The sequence below is a fragment of the Orcinus orca genome, chromosome 3, assembly GCF_937001465.1.
Source record: "Orcinus orca chromosome 3, mOrcOrc1.1, whole genome shotgun sequence".
NCBI classification, from domain to species: domain Eukaryota; kingdom Metazoa; phylum Chordata; class Mammalia; order Artiodactyla; family Delphinidae; genus Orcinus; species Orcinus orca.
Genome location: NC_064561.1, coordinates 4,827,498 through 4,843,570, shown reverse-complemented (window position 1 = coordinate 4,843,570; position 16,073 = coordinate 4,827,498). Strand labels below are relative to the sequence as shown.

At 55.1% G+C, this 16,073-nt stretch overlaps 2 protein-coding genes across 6 annotated transcripts; both read left to right on the top strand.

Annotated features, from left to right (window-relative positions):
- The first annotated feature begins 2,125 nt into the window (after positions 1-2,125).
- GTF2F1 (general transcription factor IIF subunit 1) lies at positions 2,126-12,376 on the top strand. Of its 4 annotated transcripts, none has more exons than XM_012535756.3 (12): positions 2,126-2,477; positions 2,564-2,610; positions 3,154-3,226; positions 4,625-4,818; positions 5,640-5,810; positions 10,170-10,354; positions 10,917-11,070; positions 11,163-11,341; positions 11,444-11,517; positions 11,590-11,728; positions 11,913-12,030; positions 12,138-12,376. In XM_012535756.3, the coding sequence occupies exons 1-12, from the start codon at positions 2,466-2,468 to the stop codon at positions 12,340-12,342; spliced, it is 1,551 nt and encodes a 516-aa protein (XP_012391210.1). In that variant the 5' UTR covers positions 2,126-2,465; the 3' UTR covers positions 12,343-12,376. The 4 variants fall into 4 exon arrangements, with proteins under 4 accessions (XP_012391210.1, XP_033256788.1, XP_033256787.1 ...); XM_033400897.2 differs by having other exon boundaries at positions 2,128-2,477; positions 11,160-11,341; positions 11,593-11,728; XM_033400896.2 differs by having other exon boundaries at positions 2,130-2,477; positions 11,160-11,341.
- A 151-nt stretch (positions 12,377-12,527) lies between these two features.
- Positions 12,528-15,992, top strand: PSPN (persephin). Of its 2 annotated transcripts, XM_012535684.3 has the most exons (3): positions 12,698-12,934; positions 15,314-15,482; positions 15,567-15,988. In XM_012535684.3, the coding sequence occupies exons 1-3, from the start codon at positions 12,842-12,844 to the stop codon at positions 15,872-15,874; spliced, it is 570 nt and encodes a 189-aa protein (XP_012391138.2). In that variant the 5' UTR covers positions 12,698-12,841; the 3' UTR covers positions 15,875-15,988. The 2 variants fall into 2 exon arrangements, with proteins under 2 accessions (XP_033256791.1, XP_012391138.2); XM_033400900.2 differs by having other exon boundaries at positions 12,528-12,934; positions 15,314-15,992.
- Positions 15,993-16,073: the final 81 nt, after the last annotated feature.

Genomic DNA, 16,073 nt, shown 5'->3' with positions numbered 1-16,073 from the left:
CCTTCTGCCACAGCAGCTGGCCCAGCCCCATGTGGCAGAAGCCGTACTTGTTCGCCATGTTCTTGCACTGTGTCTCTTTGCCGCAGCCTGGGCTGCCCATCACGAAGATGATCAGGGAGGACTTGAGGATGTCTGCAGTGCCCAGGCAGGAAGGAGGGAGAGGGGTTGGTGCCTTTAGGGGCCAGCGAGCGGGCACCACGGTGACTGTGTCCACAGCTCAGTGTGTGTACTTGGTGACACCGGACACAGGTCTGCTGGCAGAACTACTTCTGCCCTAGGGTGGCATCTGGGGGTGTGGGTCCACGCCCAGTGGTATATCCAGGCATGGCGCACATTAGTGCTGCTGCGGGTTGTGTGGATGAGGATGGGAACCCAAGCAGTCCAGGCCCTTTGCACGCAGCATATCCTTGAAGCGTCACAACGGCCCCATCATCCCATTTTACAGCTGAGGAAACTGAGGCTCAGAGAGGGGCAGGGACTTGACCATCCCTCCCGTCTCACCCGTTTCCCGTCTACTTTTACTGCATTCCAGCCCAGTGGAATTGGCTGTCCCTTGAACTCATCACCCTGCTGCTGTCGTACCCACCCCCGCTCACCGCTCCCCACCCCTGGAATTCCCTACCCTAGTTCCCTTCAGGACACAGCTCACCCATCAGGTCTTCTCTAAGCTCTGCCCAAAGAGCCTCCCACTCCATCATTCCCAGTCTTTTTTAATAAATTTTTTAATTTATTTTTGGCTACGCTGGGTCTTCGTTGCTGTGCGCAGGCTTTCTCTAGTTGCAGAGAGGGGTGGCTACTCTTTGTTGCGGTGCGCGGGCTTCTCATTGTGGTGGCTACTCTTTGTTGTGGAGCATGGGCTCTAGGAACGCGGGCTCAGTAGTTGTGGCTCGCGGGCTCCAGAGCGCAGCCTCAGTAGCTGTGGCGCACGGGCTTAGTTGCTCCACGGCATGTGGGATCTTCCCGGACCAGGGCACGAACCTGTGTCCCTTGCATTGGCAGGCAGATTCTTAACCACTGCGCCACCAGGGAAGTCCCTCATTCCCAGTCTTAGAATCCCATTCCCTCCAGCAGTGGCCACGATCAGTAATGACTCTGCCTGTTTACTTGTTCTTGTCTCCCCAGCCAGACTCTGTACTCCATGAGGACAGGGTCTATCTGTCTTTCTCGTCCCTATATTTCTAGTAGTTGGCATGGTTTCTGACATATCGTAGTGGATGAGGAATAGATGAATGTCCGTAACTATCAGACACATCTATGGAGTGCTGTAGTCTATGATGCAGTTTTGTTGTCTTGCTTCCCTCCCCTTTTTCTTAGCCAACTCCTAGTTTAAACCTTCCCTCTTCCCTGAGCCCTCAGGGCCACCTGCTCTTTCCCTGTGGCAGCCCTGTTCCTCCTGGGTTGTAGATAGCATTTTCGGAGACTGTCTCCACCACACTGTAATCTCCAAGAGGACAGGGAGCTGGTTTGCCACATTCACCGTGGACTGCCCAGAACCCTGCACAGCAACCGCTAAACTGGATCGCTGAATGACTGACCCTGAGCATGCGCAGTTCTGTGACTACCACGGTGGGGGAGGAGGGGCGTGGGGGGGTGGACTTGGGGGGGTGGGGTACCTGTATTTTCCTGCCCTACACAGTCTCCTTCCCTTCCCCCCAGTAAGCCAGCCACCCCCGCGATATTACCCTTCTCCTGGGGCCTCAGGGGCCCGCCCATTTGGGGCAGCTTGGACTTGCACAGACCCATCCTGCCAGCAGCCCATGGGGTGATCGCGCCCCATCCCCACCTAGGCCCTGACCCCTCCTGGCTCGGTTCAACGTCCCAAGGGCCCCTGGCCCGATCATTTGGCGAGACGATAGGGTTACCCCCGGGGTTAGGGGTAAGAAATGAACCCGAAAGTGGCTCAGGTAAGTGCCGCAGCAGTTGGGTGCGAAGAAGGCCTCGGTTGCTGTGGTAACGCAGCCTCCTCTGACTCACTTCCGGAGCGGAGTAGCGCATGCGCAAACGCGTCCAAGAGCCCACGAGCTGGGCGAGTTTCTCCCTCCCCTCCCAAGATGCCCGCGGTGGTAAGTGGGACGTCACGTGGGGGGGCGTTCCCACGCGGCGTGATGGGGGTTATCGGCGCTATATATTGCGGTCAGCCAGCGCTCCAGGTGTAGAAAGAGTTGTCTTTAGCTCAGAGTCGGCTTCCGCGACTCGGCCTGCTGGAGAGCTTCGCTTCCGGTATAGGCGGCCGCGCAGGCGCAGGTGTGGCACTAGAGGCCTCCGAGGTTGACCGCTGACCCAGTGCCGCCTCCGGATTGATTTTTCCAGGATCTGCTGTACCCCGGGCTTGGGGTCTTCTATCGGAGCCAGAGGCCCGACACCTTGAGGGTGGCTTCCGCGGGACCGAGGGACGCGGACCCCGGGGAAGGCGAAAAGGACGAGGTTCGGACCGGTCCCCGACCATCGCCCATCGCCCATCGCCCATGGCGGCCCTCGTAAGTGTGCGGCGAGGCGGTTCGGGGGGTCCAGGTGGTGGGTTCTGTAGCCCCTCCACTCACCGTCCTGCTTTCTCTCCCCTCAGGGCCCCAGCAGCCAGAATGTCACTGAGTATGTCGTCCGAGTTCCCAAGTAAGTCCCTGACCCTCACCTCCCACTCTTCCCTCAAAAAGGGATTAAAATTTCACGAGCCTCCAGACGTGCCTGGCACCTCCTGATTCTCCTTCCAGGGCTGGGGTTGAGCTGAGGCCTCTGGGGCATCACTTTTTTGAATGGAGTGAATGAATGAACGAGTACATTAATATACAGTAAGACGCAGCCCCCTGCCTAGCATTCCCTCTGGCAGGAATGCCAACTGTGACTCTGCTGGGTGGATTCTTGTTGATCCTGCAAAATTCACTTCCTGGATTTTCCTCCTTCAGGAGGCATTCCCTGCCTGCCCACCCCCCGGCCCAGGGCTGAGCTCCCAATTATCCCCACATCTTGGGTTCCTAGAAATCTTTGTCCCTTTTCTCTGAATGGGCTTGGGAGTATGGATCCCACTTCCCTGACAGACTGGGAACCTCTGGGTTCTTTTATGGGCCCCCAGCATGAGCGCAGGCACAAAGGGCTGAGCCAGGGAGGGTTTACTGAATGAATGAATGATTGAGCACTGCCTTTTCTTGTCCATTCCAGAAATACCACCAAAAAATATAATATCATGGCTTTCAATGCAGCCGATAAGGTCAACCTCGCTACTTGGAATCAGGTAAGTCCCGTTTCTGAGGGCGTGAGAGAACCTGATCCTGGCCTTGGTGGTTGTAATAGTTGCTTAGTTGTGATAGTAACTAAGGCTTAGTATCCTCAGCTGTCCCTGGGTGGAGATAAGTGATGACTAAGGCCCAGGCTGAGCTGCTGGGCATCCCTGGGGGTGAGATATGTCTGGCCCTGCAGGAGGTTTCTCCTGAAAGGAGAAATTGTGTCCACTGATGGGCATTTTTTTTTTTTTTTCTGCAGTATGTGGGCCTCTCACTGTCGTGGCCTCTCCCGTCGCGGAGCACAGGCTCCGGACGCGCAAGCCCAGCGGCCACGGCTCACGGGCCTAGCTGCTCCGCGGCACATGGGATCTTCCCGGACCAGGGCACAAGCCCGCGTCCCCTGTAGAAAGGTCTTTGGAAACTGTCTTAGTTTGTAGAGGTTGCTATAGCAGCATACCAGAGACTGGGTGGTTTATAAACAACAGACACGTATTTATCACAGTTCCAGAGGTTGGAAGTCCAAGATCGAGGTGCCAACAAGACTTGGTGTCTGGTGAGGGTGTGCTTCCTGTTTCATAGCTGGTACCTTTTCACTGTGTCCTCACCTGGCAGAAGGGGGATGGAGCTCTCTGGAATCCTTTATAAGGGCGCACATCCCACTCATAAGGCTCCACCCTCATAACCTAATCATCTCCCAAAGGCCCCACCCCAGATACCATCACACTGGAGATTAGGCTTCAACAAATGCATTTTGGGGGAATTCCCTGGTGGTCCAGTGGTTAGGACTCCACGCTTTCACTGCCGAGGGCCGGGGTTCAATCCCTGGTTGGGGAACTAAGATCCCACAAGCTGCGCAGCAAAAAAAAGCAAAGGCATTTTGGGGGGACACAAACATCCATCCATAGCAGAAGCCATTAAAGGCTTAGAAACAGAGAATTGTAAAGTGATTTTGCCACTGTGGGGTCGAGGGCAGGTGAAGGGGACGGGGCGGAGGTGAAGGCTGTGGTCCAGGTGAGCCATGATGGGGTTTGGAGCAAACAGGTTTTGAGAAGTGGCTGGGTTCTGGGGTTTCTTTCTTTTTCTTTTCTCTTTTTTTTTTGAATTTTACTTATTTATTTTTTATACAGCAGGTTCTTATTAATTATCTGTTTTATATATATTAGTGTATATATGTCAGTGCCAATCTTTTTCTTTCTAACTTTTCACTGGGAAATAATTTCAAACTTTCAAAAAGCTGCAAAAATTGACATAGTACAGGGCTTGCCCAGATCCCTTCACCCACATTTCACCGAGCGCCTTTTCGCCAACCAGGTGGCTTTGAGTGCCCGCCGCGCAGCTTCGGGGGAGGAAAGGGTGTTGGTGGTGGGATCAGGCCCCCGGATGAGAGGTGTTGCTTCTTGTCCTCCCAGGCCCGGCTGGAACGCGACCTAAGCAACAAGAAGATTTACCAAGAGGAGGAGATGCCCGAGTCGGGCGCCGGCAGCGAGTTCAACCGCAGGCTCCGAGAGGAGGCGCGGAGGAAGAAGTACGGCATAGTCCTCAAGGAGTTCCGGCCCGAGGACCAGCCTTGGCTGCTCCGAGTCAATGGCAAATCAGGCCGGAAGTAAGTGCCGCTCTCGACCCCACTCCGTGGGTGCCCTCGGCTGAACTCTCATGTGCCTGCTGTACGGCGGGGGTAACAGCCCAGGAGTGACAGCTCATCCTCCTGCGAAGGGTTTTACTTGGGTAGATGAGCTGACGGGATGCCCGGGCAGGAGCTCTGAGGGCCGGGATGCCCAAAGCCCGGGCTCTGGTACTGTGGTACCCAGCGAGGGGCCACCTGGGGTTCGGGGGGTGGGGAGGACAGAGGTTAGGGGGATGAAGGGCACTCCGGCAGAAGAGCGAGCACGAAGGCACGAAGCGCCGAGCCCTAGGGACTGTCACAGCGCATGACAGTGACAGGGTGGGCAGATGGATAGGGCGGTGGGCGCCAGGCTGCAGCTGGACTGTGGGTGGGCTGGGGCCCAGGGGAGCCTGAAGGCTGTAGGCAGGGAGGGGGCACGCTGTAAGACTGCCTCCACTTGCGGGTGATGCCAGAGGCCAGGAGGGGGCTGGCAGTGGTTCAGCCCCCAGGAAGATTCTGGAGGCAAATCCGGAGGGGTCTGACTGTAGGGCCCTGTGCTCTTCATGGCCAGAAAGGACCATGACATGTATAATGCAAAGGAACCCTAAGCCCGCTCTGCAAGGTGGGGAGCCGTGCTTTCCAGATGTGGAAATCCAGGCTCAGACAGTCGAAGGGCCAGCCCAAGGCCTTCCAGCCTCAGATTCTGCTGGGAGGACTCAGGTGGCTCTGGAGAGGGGGTAGGCCTGGGGTTGCAGGGGGGTGTATGAGGGTGGGGCTGGTGCCTTTTCCTCTGGCTGACAGTAACCTTGAACTCCATGCAGGTTCAAGGGCATAAAGAAGGGAGGTGTGACAGAGAACACATCCTACTACATCTTTACCCAGTGCCCTGATGGGGCTTTTGAGGCCTTCCCCGTGCACAACTGGTACAACTTCACGCCGCTGGCCAAGCACCGCACGCTCACGGCCGAGGAGGCCGAGGAGGAGTGGGAGAGGTGAGTGAGGGGGCACGACTGGAAATGAGGTGCATCCCCCGAACATCGTTCCCGGTTGGGAGCTGGGGACTCAGTGGTGACCAAGCCAGATCTCACCAGCCCCTCAGGGAGCTCCCAGTCCAGTGGGGGAATGGACATGGGACCATCAGGGACGCACAGGGCGGTGCAAGAGCCAGGGGTGGGGGAGTGGCTGAGCTGAGCCCTGGAGCAGGAATCGGCAAGCAGGGTGGGGTCTCCCGGCCTACAAGGCTTCCCCCAGGCAGGTCTCACAGCTGGATCAACTGCTGGTAGGATACACATAAAATAACATTTACCAGTTTTAAATGCACAGCTCAGTGGCATTAAGTACGCAGCCATCTGCCCCCTCCACCTCCAGAACTTTCTCATCTTCCCAAACTGAAACTCTGTCCCCATGAAACACTGACTCCCCAGCCCCTCCCCCAGCCCCCGGCCCCCACCATCTACTTCCTGTCTCTGGATCTGAGTCCTCCCTCTAGGGAGTGGAATCAGACAGTGTTTGGCCTTTTATGTCTGGTTTATATCACTGAGCATGGTGTCCTCAAGCTTTATCCACATTGTAGTGTGTATCGCTGCTTCATTTTTTAAAAATTTTAATTGTAGTAAAAAAATCTGTAAAATTTATCATCTTAACCATATTTAAGTGTACCATTCAGTAGTGGTGTTAAGTACATTTACATTCTTGTGTAATGGAGCTTCATTCCTGTTTTTTTTTTTTTTCTTCCTTCCAGTTTAATGGAGGTGTAATTGACATCCAGCACTAAGTTCTAGGTGTACAGCATAATGAGTTGACTTACATACACCATGAAATGTTTACCACAATAACTTTTAGTGAACACCCATCATCTCATATAGGTATAAAATAAAAGAGAAAGAAAAAAAATTTTTCCTTGTGATGCGATCTCTTAGGGTTTACTCTCAAAACTTTCATATATAACATACAGCAGTGGTAATTAATCATAATCATGTCATACACTATACATCGCTAGTACTTATTTATCTTATAACTGGAAGTTTGTACCTTTTAACCACCTTCATCCAATTCCCCCTCTTGCCACTTCTGGTAACCACAAATCTGATTCCTTTCTCTGTGAGTTTGTTGGTTGAAGTATCATTGACCTACATCACTATGTTCCTAGTGTACAGCCTATTGATTCGATATTTCTATATATTTCAAAATGATCACCACGATAAGTCGAGTTGCATCATCACCATATAAAGATACTGTGTCATCGTTGACTCTGTTCCTATCCTGTACATTTTATCCCCGTGACATTTATTTTGCAACTGAAAGTTTGTACCTCGTAATCTCCCTCACCTATTTCACTCATCCCCTCACTCCTCTTCCCTCTGGCGACCACCTGTTTGTTCCCTGTATCTATGACTCTGTTTCTGTTTTGTTATGTTTGTTCTTTTTTTTTTAATTCCACGTATAAGTACAGTATTTATCTTCCACATCTTGGTTATTGTAAATAGTGCTGTAATGAACATAGGGGTGCATATATCTTTTTGAGTTAGTGTTTTTCTTTTCTTCGGAAAGACACCCAGAAGTGGAATTTGGGATTCTACGGTAGTTTTAATTTAATCTCCATACTGTTTTCCACAGTGGCTGCACCAATTTACATTCCCACCAACAGTGCACGAGGGTTCCCTTTTCTCCACACCCTCACCAACCCTTGTTATTTGTTGTCTTTTGAAAATAACCATTCTGACTGGTGTGAGGTGATATCTTATTACAGTTTTTTTTTTTTTTTTTTTGCGGTACGCGGGCCTCTCACTGCTGTGGCCTCTCCCACCGCAGAGCACAGGCTCCGGACGCGCAGGCTCAGCAGCCGTGGCCCATGGGCCCAGCCGCTCCGCGGTATGCGGGATCCTCCCGGACCGGGACACGAACCCGCATCCCCTGCATCGGCAGGTGGACTCCCAACCACTGTGCCACCAGGGAAGCCCTCTTATTACAGTTTGGATTTGCATTTCCCTGATCATTTGTGATGTTGAGCATCTCTTCATGTGTTTGTTGGCATCTGTATGTCTTTTTTGGAAAAATGTCTATTCAGGTCTTCTGCCCATTTTTTTTTTTTTTCTCGGTACGTGGGCCTCTCACTGTTGTGGCCTCTCCCGTTGCGGAGCACAGGCTCCAGACGCGCAGGCTCAGTGGCCATGGCTCATGGGCCCAGCCGCTCTGTGGCATGTGGGATCTTCCCAGACCGGGGCACGAACCCGTGTCCCCTGCATCGGCAGGCGGACTCTCAACCGCTGCGCCACCAGGGAAGCCCTTCTGCCCATTTTTTAATCAGGTTGTTTGCTTTTTTCATGTTGAGTTGTATGAGTTCTTTGTATTTTGGATATTAACCCCTTATCAGATATATCATTAGCAAATACCTTCTCCCATTCAGTGGGCAACCTTTTTGGTTTGCTGATGGTTTCCTTCATTGTGCAAAAGCTTTTTAGTTTGGTGTTGCCCTATTTATTTTTGCTCTTGTTTCCCTTGCCTGGGGAGACATATCCAAAAAAATACTGCTAAGACCAATGTCAAAGAGTATACTGCTTATGTTTTCTTCTAGAATTTTTATGCTTTGAGGTCTTACATTTAAGTCTTTAATCCATTTTGAGTTTATTTTTGTGTGTGGTGTGAGAGAATAGTCCCATTTTCTCAATACCGTTTATTGAAGAGACTGTCTTCTCTTCATTATATATTCTTGCCTCCTTTGTCGTAGATTTATTGACTATATAATGTGCGTTCATTCCTAGACTGTCTATTCTGTTCCATCGGTCTATGTGTTTTTGTGCCAGTACCATACTGTTTTGATGACTGTAGGTTTGTAGTATAGTTTGAGAGCAGGGAGCATGATACCTCCAGCTTTGTTGTTCTTTCTCAAAGTTGTTTTGGCTACTTGGGGTCTTTTGTCTTTTCATAGAAATTTCAGAATTATTTTTTTGGTTCTGTGAAAAATGCCATTGGTGTTTTGATAGGGATTGCATTGACTCTCTAGATTGCCTTGGGTAGAATGGTCGCTTTAACAATATTCATCCTCCCAATCCATGAGCATGGTGTATCTTTCCATTTGTTCGTGTCATCTTCAATTTCTTTCTTATAGTTTTCTGAGTACAAGTCTTTCACCTCCTCGGTTAGATTTATACCTAGGTATTTTGTTCTTTTGGATGCGATTGTAAATGGGATTGTTTTCTTAATTTCTCTTTCTGATAGTTTGTTGTTAGTGTGTAGAAACACAACAGATTTGTATATATTAGTTTTATATCCTGCAGTATCATTTATCAGTTCTAATTGTTTTTTTGGTGGTGTGTTCAGGATTTTCTGTATATAGTATCATGTCATCTGCAGACAGTTTTACTTTTTCCATTCCAATTCGGATTCCTTATTTTTTCTTATCTGATGGCTGTGGCTAGGACTTCCAGTACCATGTTGAATACAGCTTCATTCTTTTTTATTTATATACTACCCATGAATTCTGCTCCTGTTGTTATATACAATCCTAAGACTCTCTTTATTTTTATTATTTTTAAAATTTTTTATAAATTTATTTATTTTTGGCTGTGTTGGGTCTTCGTTGCTGCACACAGGCTTTCTGTAGTTGTGGCAAGCGGGGGCTGCTCTTCGTTGCAGTGCACAGGCTTCTCACTGCAGTGGCTTCTCTTGTTGCAGAGCACGGGCTGTAGGCACACGCTTCAGTAGTTATGGCACACAGGCTCAGTAGTTGTGGCTTGTGGGCTCTAGAGCACAGCCTTAGTAGTTGTGGCGCACGGGCTTAGTTGCTCCGTGGCATGTGGGATCTTCCCGGACCAGGGCTCAAACCCATGTCCCCAGCATTGGCAGGCAGATTCTTAACCACTGCACCACCAGGGAAGTCCCCTAAGACTGTCTTTAAATGCAATCACGTTTTTAAAAACTTTCATCACCACTCTAAATGGAAACACCAGTACCCCCTGCCATTAAAAAGAAGGCACCCATGAACTACAACAAAAGCGACGGATGTGACTGTATCATATGGCCTGATTCTGTTGCCCGAGAGAGGCCCTGAGCCCAAGCGAGGTGCTGGGGCATCAGCGTCGCGTGAGGCCTTCTCCTGAGGGACTCTGGGTAGAGCGGGAACTGAAGGAGGGCCAGCTCTCCCTGTGTGATCGCAGGCTGTTGCTGCCACACCTGTGCGTCCCCATGTGCGGGGTCAGCTTGTCCCTCTTCTCACCTACATGTGTCTGTGGTTCCCCTCTGGGGAATGCCCGGTGGAAGTGCAGGGTGGCACCCGGGACAAGGCCCAGCTGCTGGAGGCGGGCTCTGGAGCCAGGCCCCTTGTCAGCCCCTGCTGTGCCCCCCACCCACAGGAGAAACAAAGTCCTGAACCACTTCAGCATCATGCAGCAGCGGCGGCTCAAGGACCAGGACCAGGACGAGGAGGACGAGGAGAAGGAGAAGCGTGGGCGCAAGAAGGCCAGTGAGCTGCGCATCCACGACCTGGAGGATGACCTGGAGATGTCCTCTGATGACAGCGAGGCCAGTGGCGAGGAGGGTGAGGCTGGCAGAGCTTCCGTAGCTGGGGTGGTCGGCACAGCTGCCTGATTAGTGCCCGGTCATAATTTATCAAGGTGGCTGTGTGATGACTCAGAGAGGTTAATGCCCCTGAAAGGAAAACTTGGTTACTCATGGGCCTCTGGGCCCGGGAGCTCGTCCGCTTGGGGAAGCGCCAGGGTTGGTAGGAGGCAGCAGGGAGCCTAGGAAGGCCTCGGCCACAGCCTCAACTGGGGTTTCCAAGGAAACGGCTTAGGACTGGCCAGTTTGAGTCATGCCAGTGGGCTCTGGGCCAAGGCCTGGTCTCTGGCTGCCCAGGTGATACAGGGCAGGGATGGTGGCCCTGCGTGTGAGAGAGAAGGGGGTGGTGGGGGTGTGGAGTCGGGTTGGCCTGTGGGTGAGAGGTGCGCCCCTGGGCCAGCTCTTTGCCTCTTGGAGGAATTGGGGCCGGTCCTGGTGTCTCTCCCCAGAGGGCAAAGGCCCCAGAGACATCAGGTGTCATCGGATACACAAAGCGTGAAGTGTGCCCATCCAAGCCCCTCCCCTTGTCTCCCCTTCCCCAGGCGGCCGAGCCCTCAAAGCCAAGAAGAAGGCGCCGCCCAGCAAGGGGGGCAGGAAGAAGAAGAAGAAGAAGGGGTCAGACGACGAGGCCTTTGAGGACAGTGACGATGGGGACTTTGAGGGCCAGGAGGTGGACTACATGTCCGACGGCTCCAGGTGAGGCAGGCAGGAGGCGGATGTGAGACCCTGGGCCGGCCTGCACATGCATTCCCTCACCCTCTGCCCGCTCTGTGCTTGTCTTGCAGCAGCTCCCAGGATGAGCTGGAGGGCAAGCCCAAGGTCACCCAGCAGGAGGAGGGCCCCAAGGGCGTGGACGAGCAGAGTGAGAGCAGCGAGGAGAGCGAGGAGGAGAAGCCACCTGAGGAGGACAAGGAGGACGAGGAGGAGAAGAAGGCGCCCACGCCGCAGGACAAGAAGCGGAGGAAAGGTGGGTGCGCCTCCCCCGGCTGCGGCCCAGGCCCCTGATCTGGGATGGGGCTGGGGGGGGCGGGGCCTCCGCTCCTGACGCCCCTCCTCTGGCCCTGCGCAGACAGCAGCGAGGAGTCGGACAGCTCAGAGGAGAGTGACATCGACAGCGAGGCCTCCTCGGCGCTCTTCATGGCGGTAAGGCCCAGCCCGGGGCGGGGGGACGGCGTGTCCCTCTCCAGACTCACATCCCCAACTCCGGTGTCCCAGAAGAAGAAGACGCCCCCCAAGAGGGAGCGGAAGCAGTCGGGTGGCAGCTCCCGGGGCAACAGCCGGCCCGGCACACCCAGCACGGAGACGGGCAGCACTTCCTCCACCCTGCGGGCGGCCGCCAACAAGCTGGAGCAGGGTGAGTCGCCCCATCCCGCCCTGCCCGCCTCAATCTCTTGACCCTGTACTTGCCCTCCCTTTCAGCATCCTGTCTGCCTGCCCCTGAACCCCTTGCATATGTAATCCTGGCATCGCTGGCCCGGGGTTCCCCCAGGGGTCCAGCCTCCCCGCCCCAAGGCTCAGCCCCGCCTCTGCTCCCACAGGGAAGCGGACCAGCGAGACGCCGGCGGCCAAGCGGCTGCGGCTGGACACCGGGCCCCAGAGCCTGTCGGGGAAGTCCACCCCTCAGCCCCAGTCCGGGAAGTCCACTCCCAGCAGCGGGTAAGTTGGCGAGGATGGCAGGAGCAGGGAGGGGGCTTGGGGGGGGGCCTCGGAGGGGGCCTTGGGCACGGAGGGCCGCCTGCTGACACCCACCTGCCCACCTCCAGCGACGTGCAGGTGACCGAGGATGCCGTGCGCCGCTACCTGACACGGAAGCCCATGACCACCAAGGACCTGCTGAAGAAGTTCCAGACCAAGAAGACGGGGCTGAGCAGTGAGCAGACGGTGAACGTGCTGGCCCAGATCCTCAAGCGCCTGAACCCCGAGCGCAAGATGATCAACGACAAGATGCACTTCTCCCTCAAGGAGTGAGGCTCCCCCAATAAACACGCTCTGTTTTCTAGAATCCTCGGGCTCTTGATTCCCACACTCACCACCTCCCGTCCCGCTGCCCGTCTGTCACCCCACCCTCTGAGTCTGAGGACCCCAGTGTTTTCTCCACAGTTTACTTCTCTCAGTCTCCAGTCCCCTGCTTCTGAAACCTCTAGAACTTAATCCTCTCCTTACCCCTCAGCCTCCTCCACTGGGCTTCTGCTGGGTGATCTCTTTCAGGTCTTCCTTTGACCAGTTCTCTCTTCAGCTGTGGCTTAGCCACCACCTAAACCATTCAGTACTTAGTTTCACTGTCTGTTTTCCAATTCTCCAAGTTATCTTTGTTTCTCAGATCAGCAGGTCTGTTTTGAGTGGCCCCTTCTGCTTTTGATCCCTTCTTTCGCATTTTTAGTTTTAAGCATCCTTGACTTACAGTCTCCATCACACTCACCTAGGACCTGAAGCTCACGGGCATCCTGCTGTATCCTGACTCCTTTTCATGATCTGTTCTCGTGTTTTGGGATCTGGGATGGCGGACTCATGGCCAGCTCGGGCCTCTATCTGTGAGACTCCCGCATGGTCTGCTTTGCAGGCAAGTCCTTCCAGATGGTTTTTGCCTATGCTCCCAGCAGGTGCCCCAGAAGTCCTGTCCTGAGCCCATTTTAGGTGTGGTTCTCAGCTTGTGGCTCTGTCCCTACACGGCGACAAAATCCCAAACCCCCTTCTTGCTGATCTTGGCATCTGGCCCCTATTTTTCAACTTCCCAGTGATGTTTCTGGGGCTTCCCTTAGATGCTTACAAGTTGGTTAGGCGTTTATTTTATCTAGCATTGCTAGGAGTGCTGTAGCAGGAGGGCTTTTTGAGTTCGTGGATAGTCACGTTGCTGGAAGCGGAATTTGGCAGCAGGAGTACTTCTGAACCCCCGTTGGAGGGATCCAGCTGGGGGCAGGATGCCGGCCTTCCGTCTTGCCCAAGCTGGAGACTGCGGGTGGAAAACTTTCCCATCCAGTTCCACAGGCCCTTGGCTGCCGAGCGGGAATGCCTGAGACGCCAGGTTAATTCCTAGGAATGTCCCAGGTCATTCCACCCTCCCTCCCCATCCTTCCGCCAGGCCTTTTGGGAGAGAAGCAATGGCCCCTTGCCCTGGCAATTTCACCCCTGCTCTGCCTGCCACGTGGACCGAGGTCTAAGGCCTCCCCACCAGGCCGGGCCATGTGCCCCGGTGGTTCAGAGCAGGGGTCTTCCATTCAGCTTGACTTGGGTCCAAATCCCACCGGTGTTTCTTAATTCTGGGTGACTTTGGATAAGTGACATTCCCACCCCCCATCTGAAAGTAGTCTCAATAAACAGCGCAAGAAAAACCACACCAAAACCATTGAGGCGGTCCCCTGTGGGTGGAGTTGAGGTCCTCTCCAGTCTCTTGCTGATACAAAAGGCAGCGAATAACCCTGAGCTTGCATCTTGCCTCACCTGAGGAGGATGAGTTCCTGAGCAGGTGTCCTGGATCAGGGATGTGATTTGCACCTTCTGCAGCAAATGCTCAGCGGCTACCGATTTACAGTGCTACCAACAGGCGTGCCCGTGTCACACACACACACACACACACACACACCCAGCCGGGTGTAAGCACACTTTGATGTCTGCCAATCTTGGGTGCACAGTCTCATCCGAGTTTTAAGCCAGTCTCACCTGCGTGAGATTGAGCACCTCGTCAAACCTCCACAAGCTGTTCGTATTTCCCTTGCCTCAGAAGCTCTCGCAACTGCACAGTGCCAGGCACCACGTTACACACTAAATGCGTCTTCTGTCTGTCCTCCCCACGTGGGAGGGACTCTGGTTTAGCAGAGTGTCCTGGATCAGGGATGTGATTTGCACCTTCTGCAGCAAATGCTCAGCGGCTACCGATTTACAGTGCTACCAACAGGCGTGCCCGTGTCACACACACACACACACACACCCCCAGCCGGGTGTAAGCACACTTTGATGTCTGCCAATCTTGGGTGCACAGTCTCATCCGAGTTTTAAGCCAGTCTCACCTGCGTGAGATTGAGCACCTCGTCAAACCTCCACAAGCTGTTCGTATTTCCCTTGCCTCAGAAGCTCTCGCAACTGCACAGTGCCAGGCACCACGTTACACACTAAATGCGTCTTCTGTCTGCCCTCCCCACGTGGGAGGGACTCTGGTTTAGCCCCCTTTCACGGCTGGGGATGGAGGTTCACTTCCCTGGGGTGATGGGAAGGGCAGGGAGGTCGCCGGGACCAGGGTGGGGCCTAACCGCCCCTCTGCTGATGCCCTCTGACCCTAGGGCAGGACTGAGGTCCCAGGGGGCTCAGGTTGGCCTTCTAGAGACAGGAGTCCCTGCGGGGTGAGCTTCCTGCCCCTGGTGTCCCAGCTCTTGGCTGTCCTCGGGCCTCTCCCCTTTCCTGTTTTGATGCTGGCCCCGCCAGGCCCGGAGACAGGGGCATGATGTCTTAATCCTCCAGGCAGGAGCCACGATGGATTCCCCATCAGCTCACCCACCTGCCAACCCACCTCTTCCCCCTACCCACATCTGCTCTACCTGGTGCGTGACACAGGGGCTACTGAGCCCCAGCACCCTGCCCAAGTGGGGAGAGCCCCCAGTGGGGGACCCACGGGGCCCCCCACCTCTCCCTCCAGATGACAGGTCGGGTGGGGACCCTGGTTGCCCGCCCTGGGCTCGGCCCTGGCTGCCGCCACGACACTCGTAAATCAGGGGGCGGAGGGGGTGTCGGAAATAGGTCTGTGGAATGTCTGGATGGGGTATGCGGGGGGTGTGCGCCCTTAACTCTTAGAAGGATGTGCGGTGTGGGGCAGGAGGAAAGGGACTGCCTGGGCCCCAGGTGTGGGACGCGGAGGCCTTTGTGACAGGGCAGCGGCCGGCAGTGAAGAGGTTATCTCCGCAGCTCAGGCGGGGGATAAATTGAGGACGCAGGGCATCTCCACCCTCAGGACCTGCCCGTCACCATGGCCACAGGACGAGTCCTGCTAGGCTCTCTGCTGCTCCTGACCCTGCACTTGGACCTCCGCGGGGGCCCTGGGGCCTGGGGGGCTTCGGTGGCAGAGGAGGAGCTCTTGTCTGAGCCAGTGGTGGACAGAGGGACCTGGAGGCCGCAGCTGGGTAAGGACCCCCAGAACCCCGTGCGCTCCCCGACTCCTTCCTGCCCAGACCCTGCCCGCTGTCAGCTGCCCCCTGTCCCCGCAGGCACCCGCCCGCGCCGAGCCCTGGCCGGTCCGTGCCAGCTGTGGAGCCTACCCTTGCCCGTGGCCGAGCTGGGCTTGGGCTACACGTCGGAGGAGACGGTCATCTTCCGCTACTGTGCCGGCAGCTGTCCCCGCGGCGCCCGCACCCAGCACGGCCTGACGCTGGCCCGGCTGCGGGGTCAGGGCCGAGCCCACGGTGGGCCCTGCTGCCGCCCCACCCGCTACGCCGATGTGGCCTTCCTCGACGACCGCCACCGCTGGCAGCGGCTGCCCCAGCTCTCGGCGGCAGCCTGTGGCTGCGGCGGCTGAGAATGCCCGGCCTGGGGCCCTGCAGCCGCTGGAGGAGCTCAGCTGACTTATTTATTGGAGGCTTGGATGCTGAGGCGAAGAGAAGGGGAGGTGGTTTGGGCCGCCAGCAAGGGGCGCAATAAAGGAAACTGCTCCTCCAGCCTCGTGAGTGTGTGTCCTGCCGGGGATGCTCCCGACGGGTGGGCAGGTGGGGTCCCGG

Excerpts from the sequence above, each read along its gene's own strand:
- GTF2F1 (XM_033400896.2), top strand. Across the intron at positions 2,611-3,153 it reads TATGTCGTCCGAGTTCCCAA|AAATACCACCAAAAAATATA; the intron begins GTAAGTCCCTGA and ends TGTCCATTCCAG. Across the intron at positions 4,819-5,639 it reads AATGGCAAATCAGGCCGGAA|GTTCAAGGGCATAAAGAAGG; the intron begins GTAAGTGCCGCT and ends AACTCCATGCAG.
- PSPN (XM_033400900.2), top strand. The coding sequence starts at position 12,842 with ATGATCTGTTCTCGTGTTTTGGGATCTGGGATGGCGGACTCATGGCCA. Across the intron at positions 12,935-15,313 it reads CCGCATGGTCTGCTTTGCAG|GACCTGCCCGTCACCATGGC; the intron begins GCAAGTCCTTCC and ends CTCCACCCTCAG.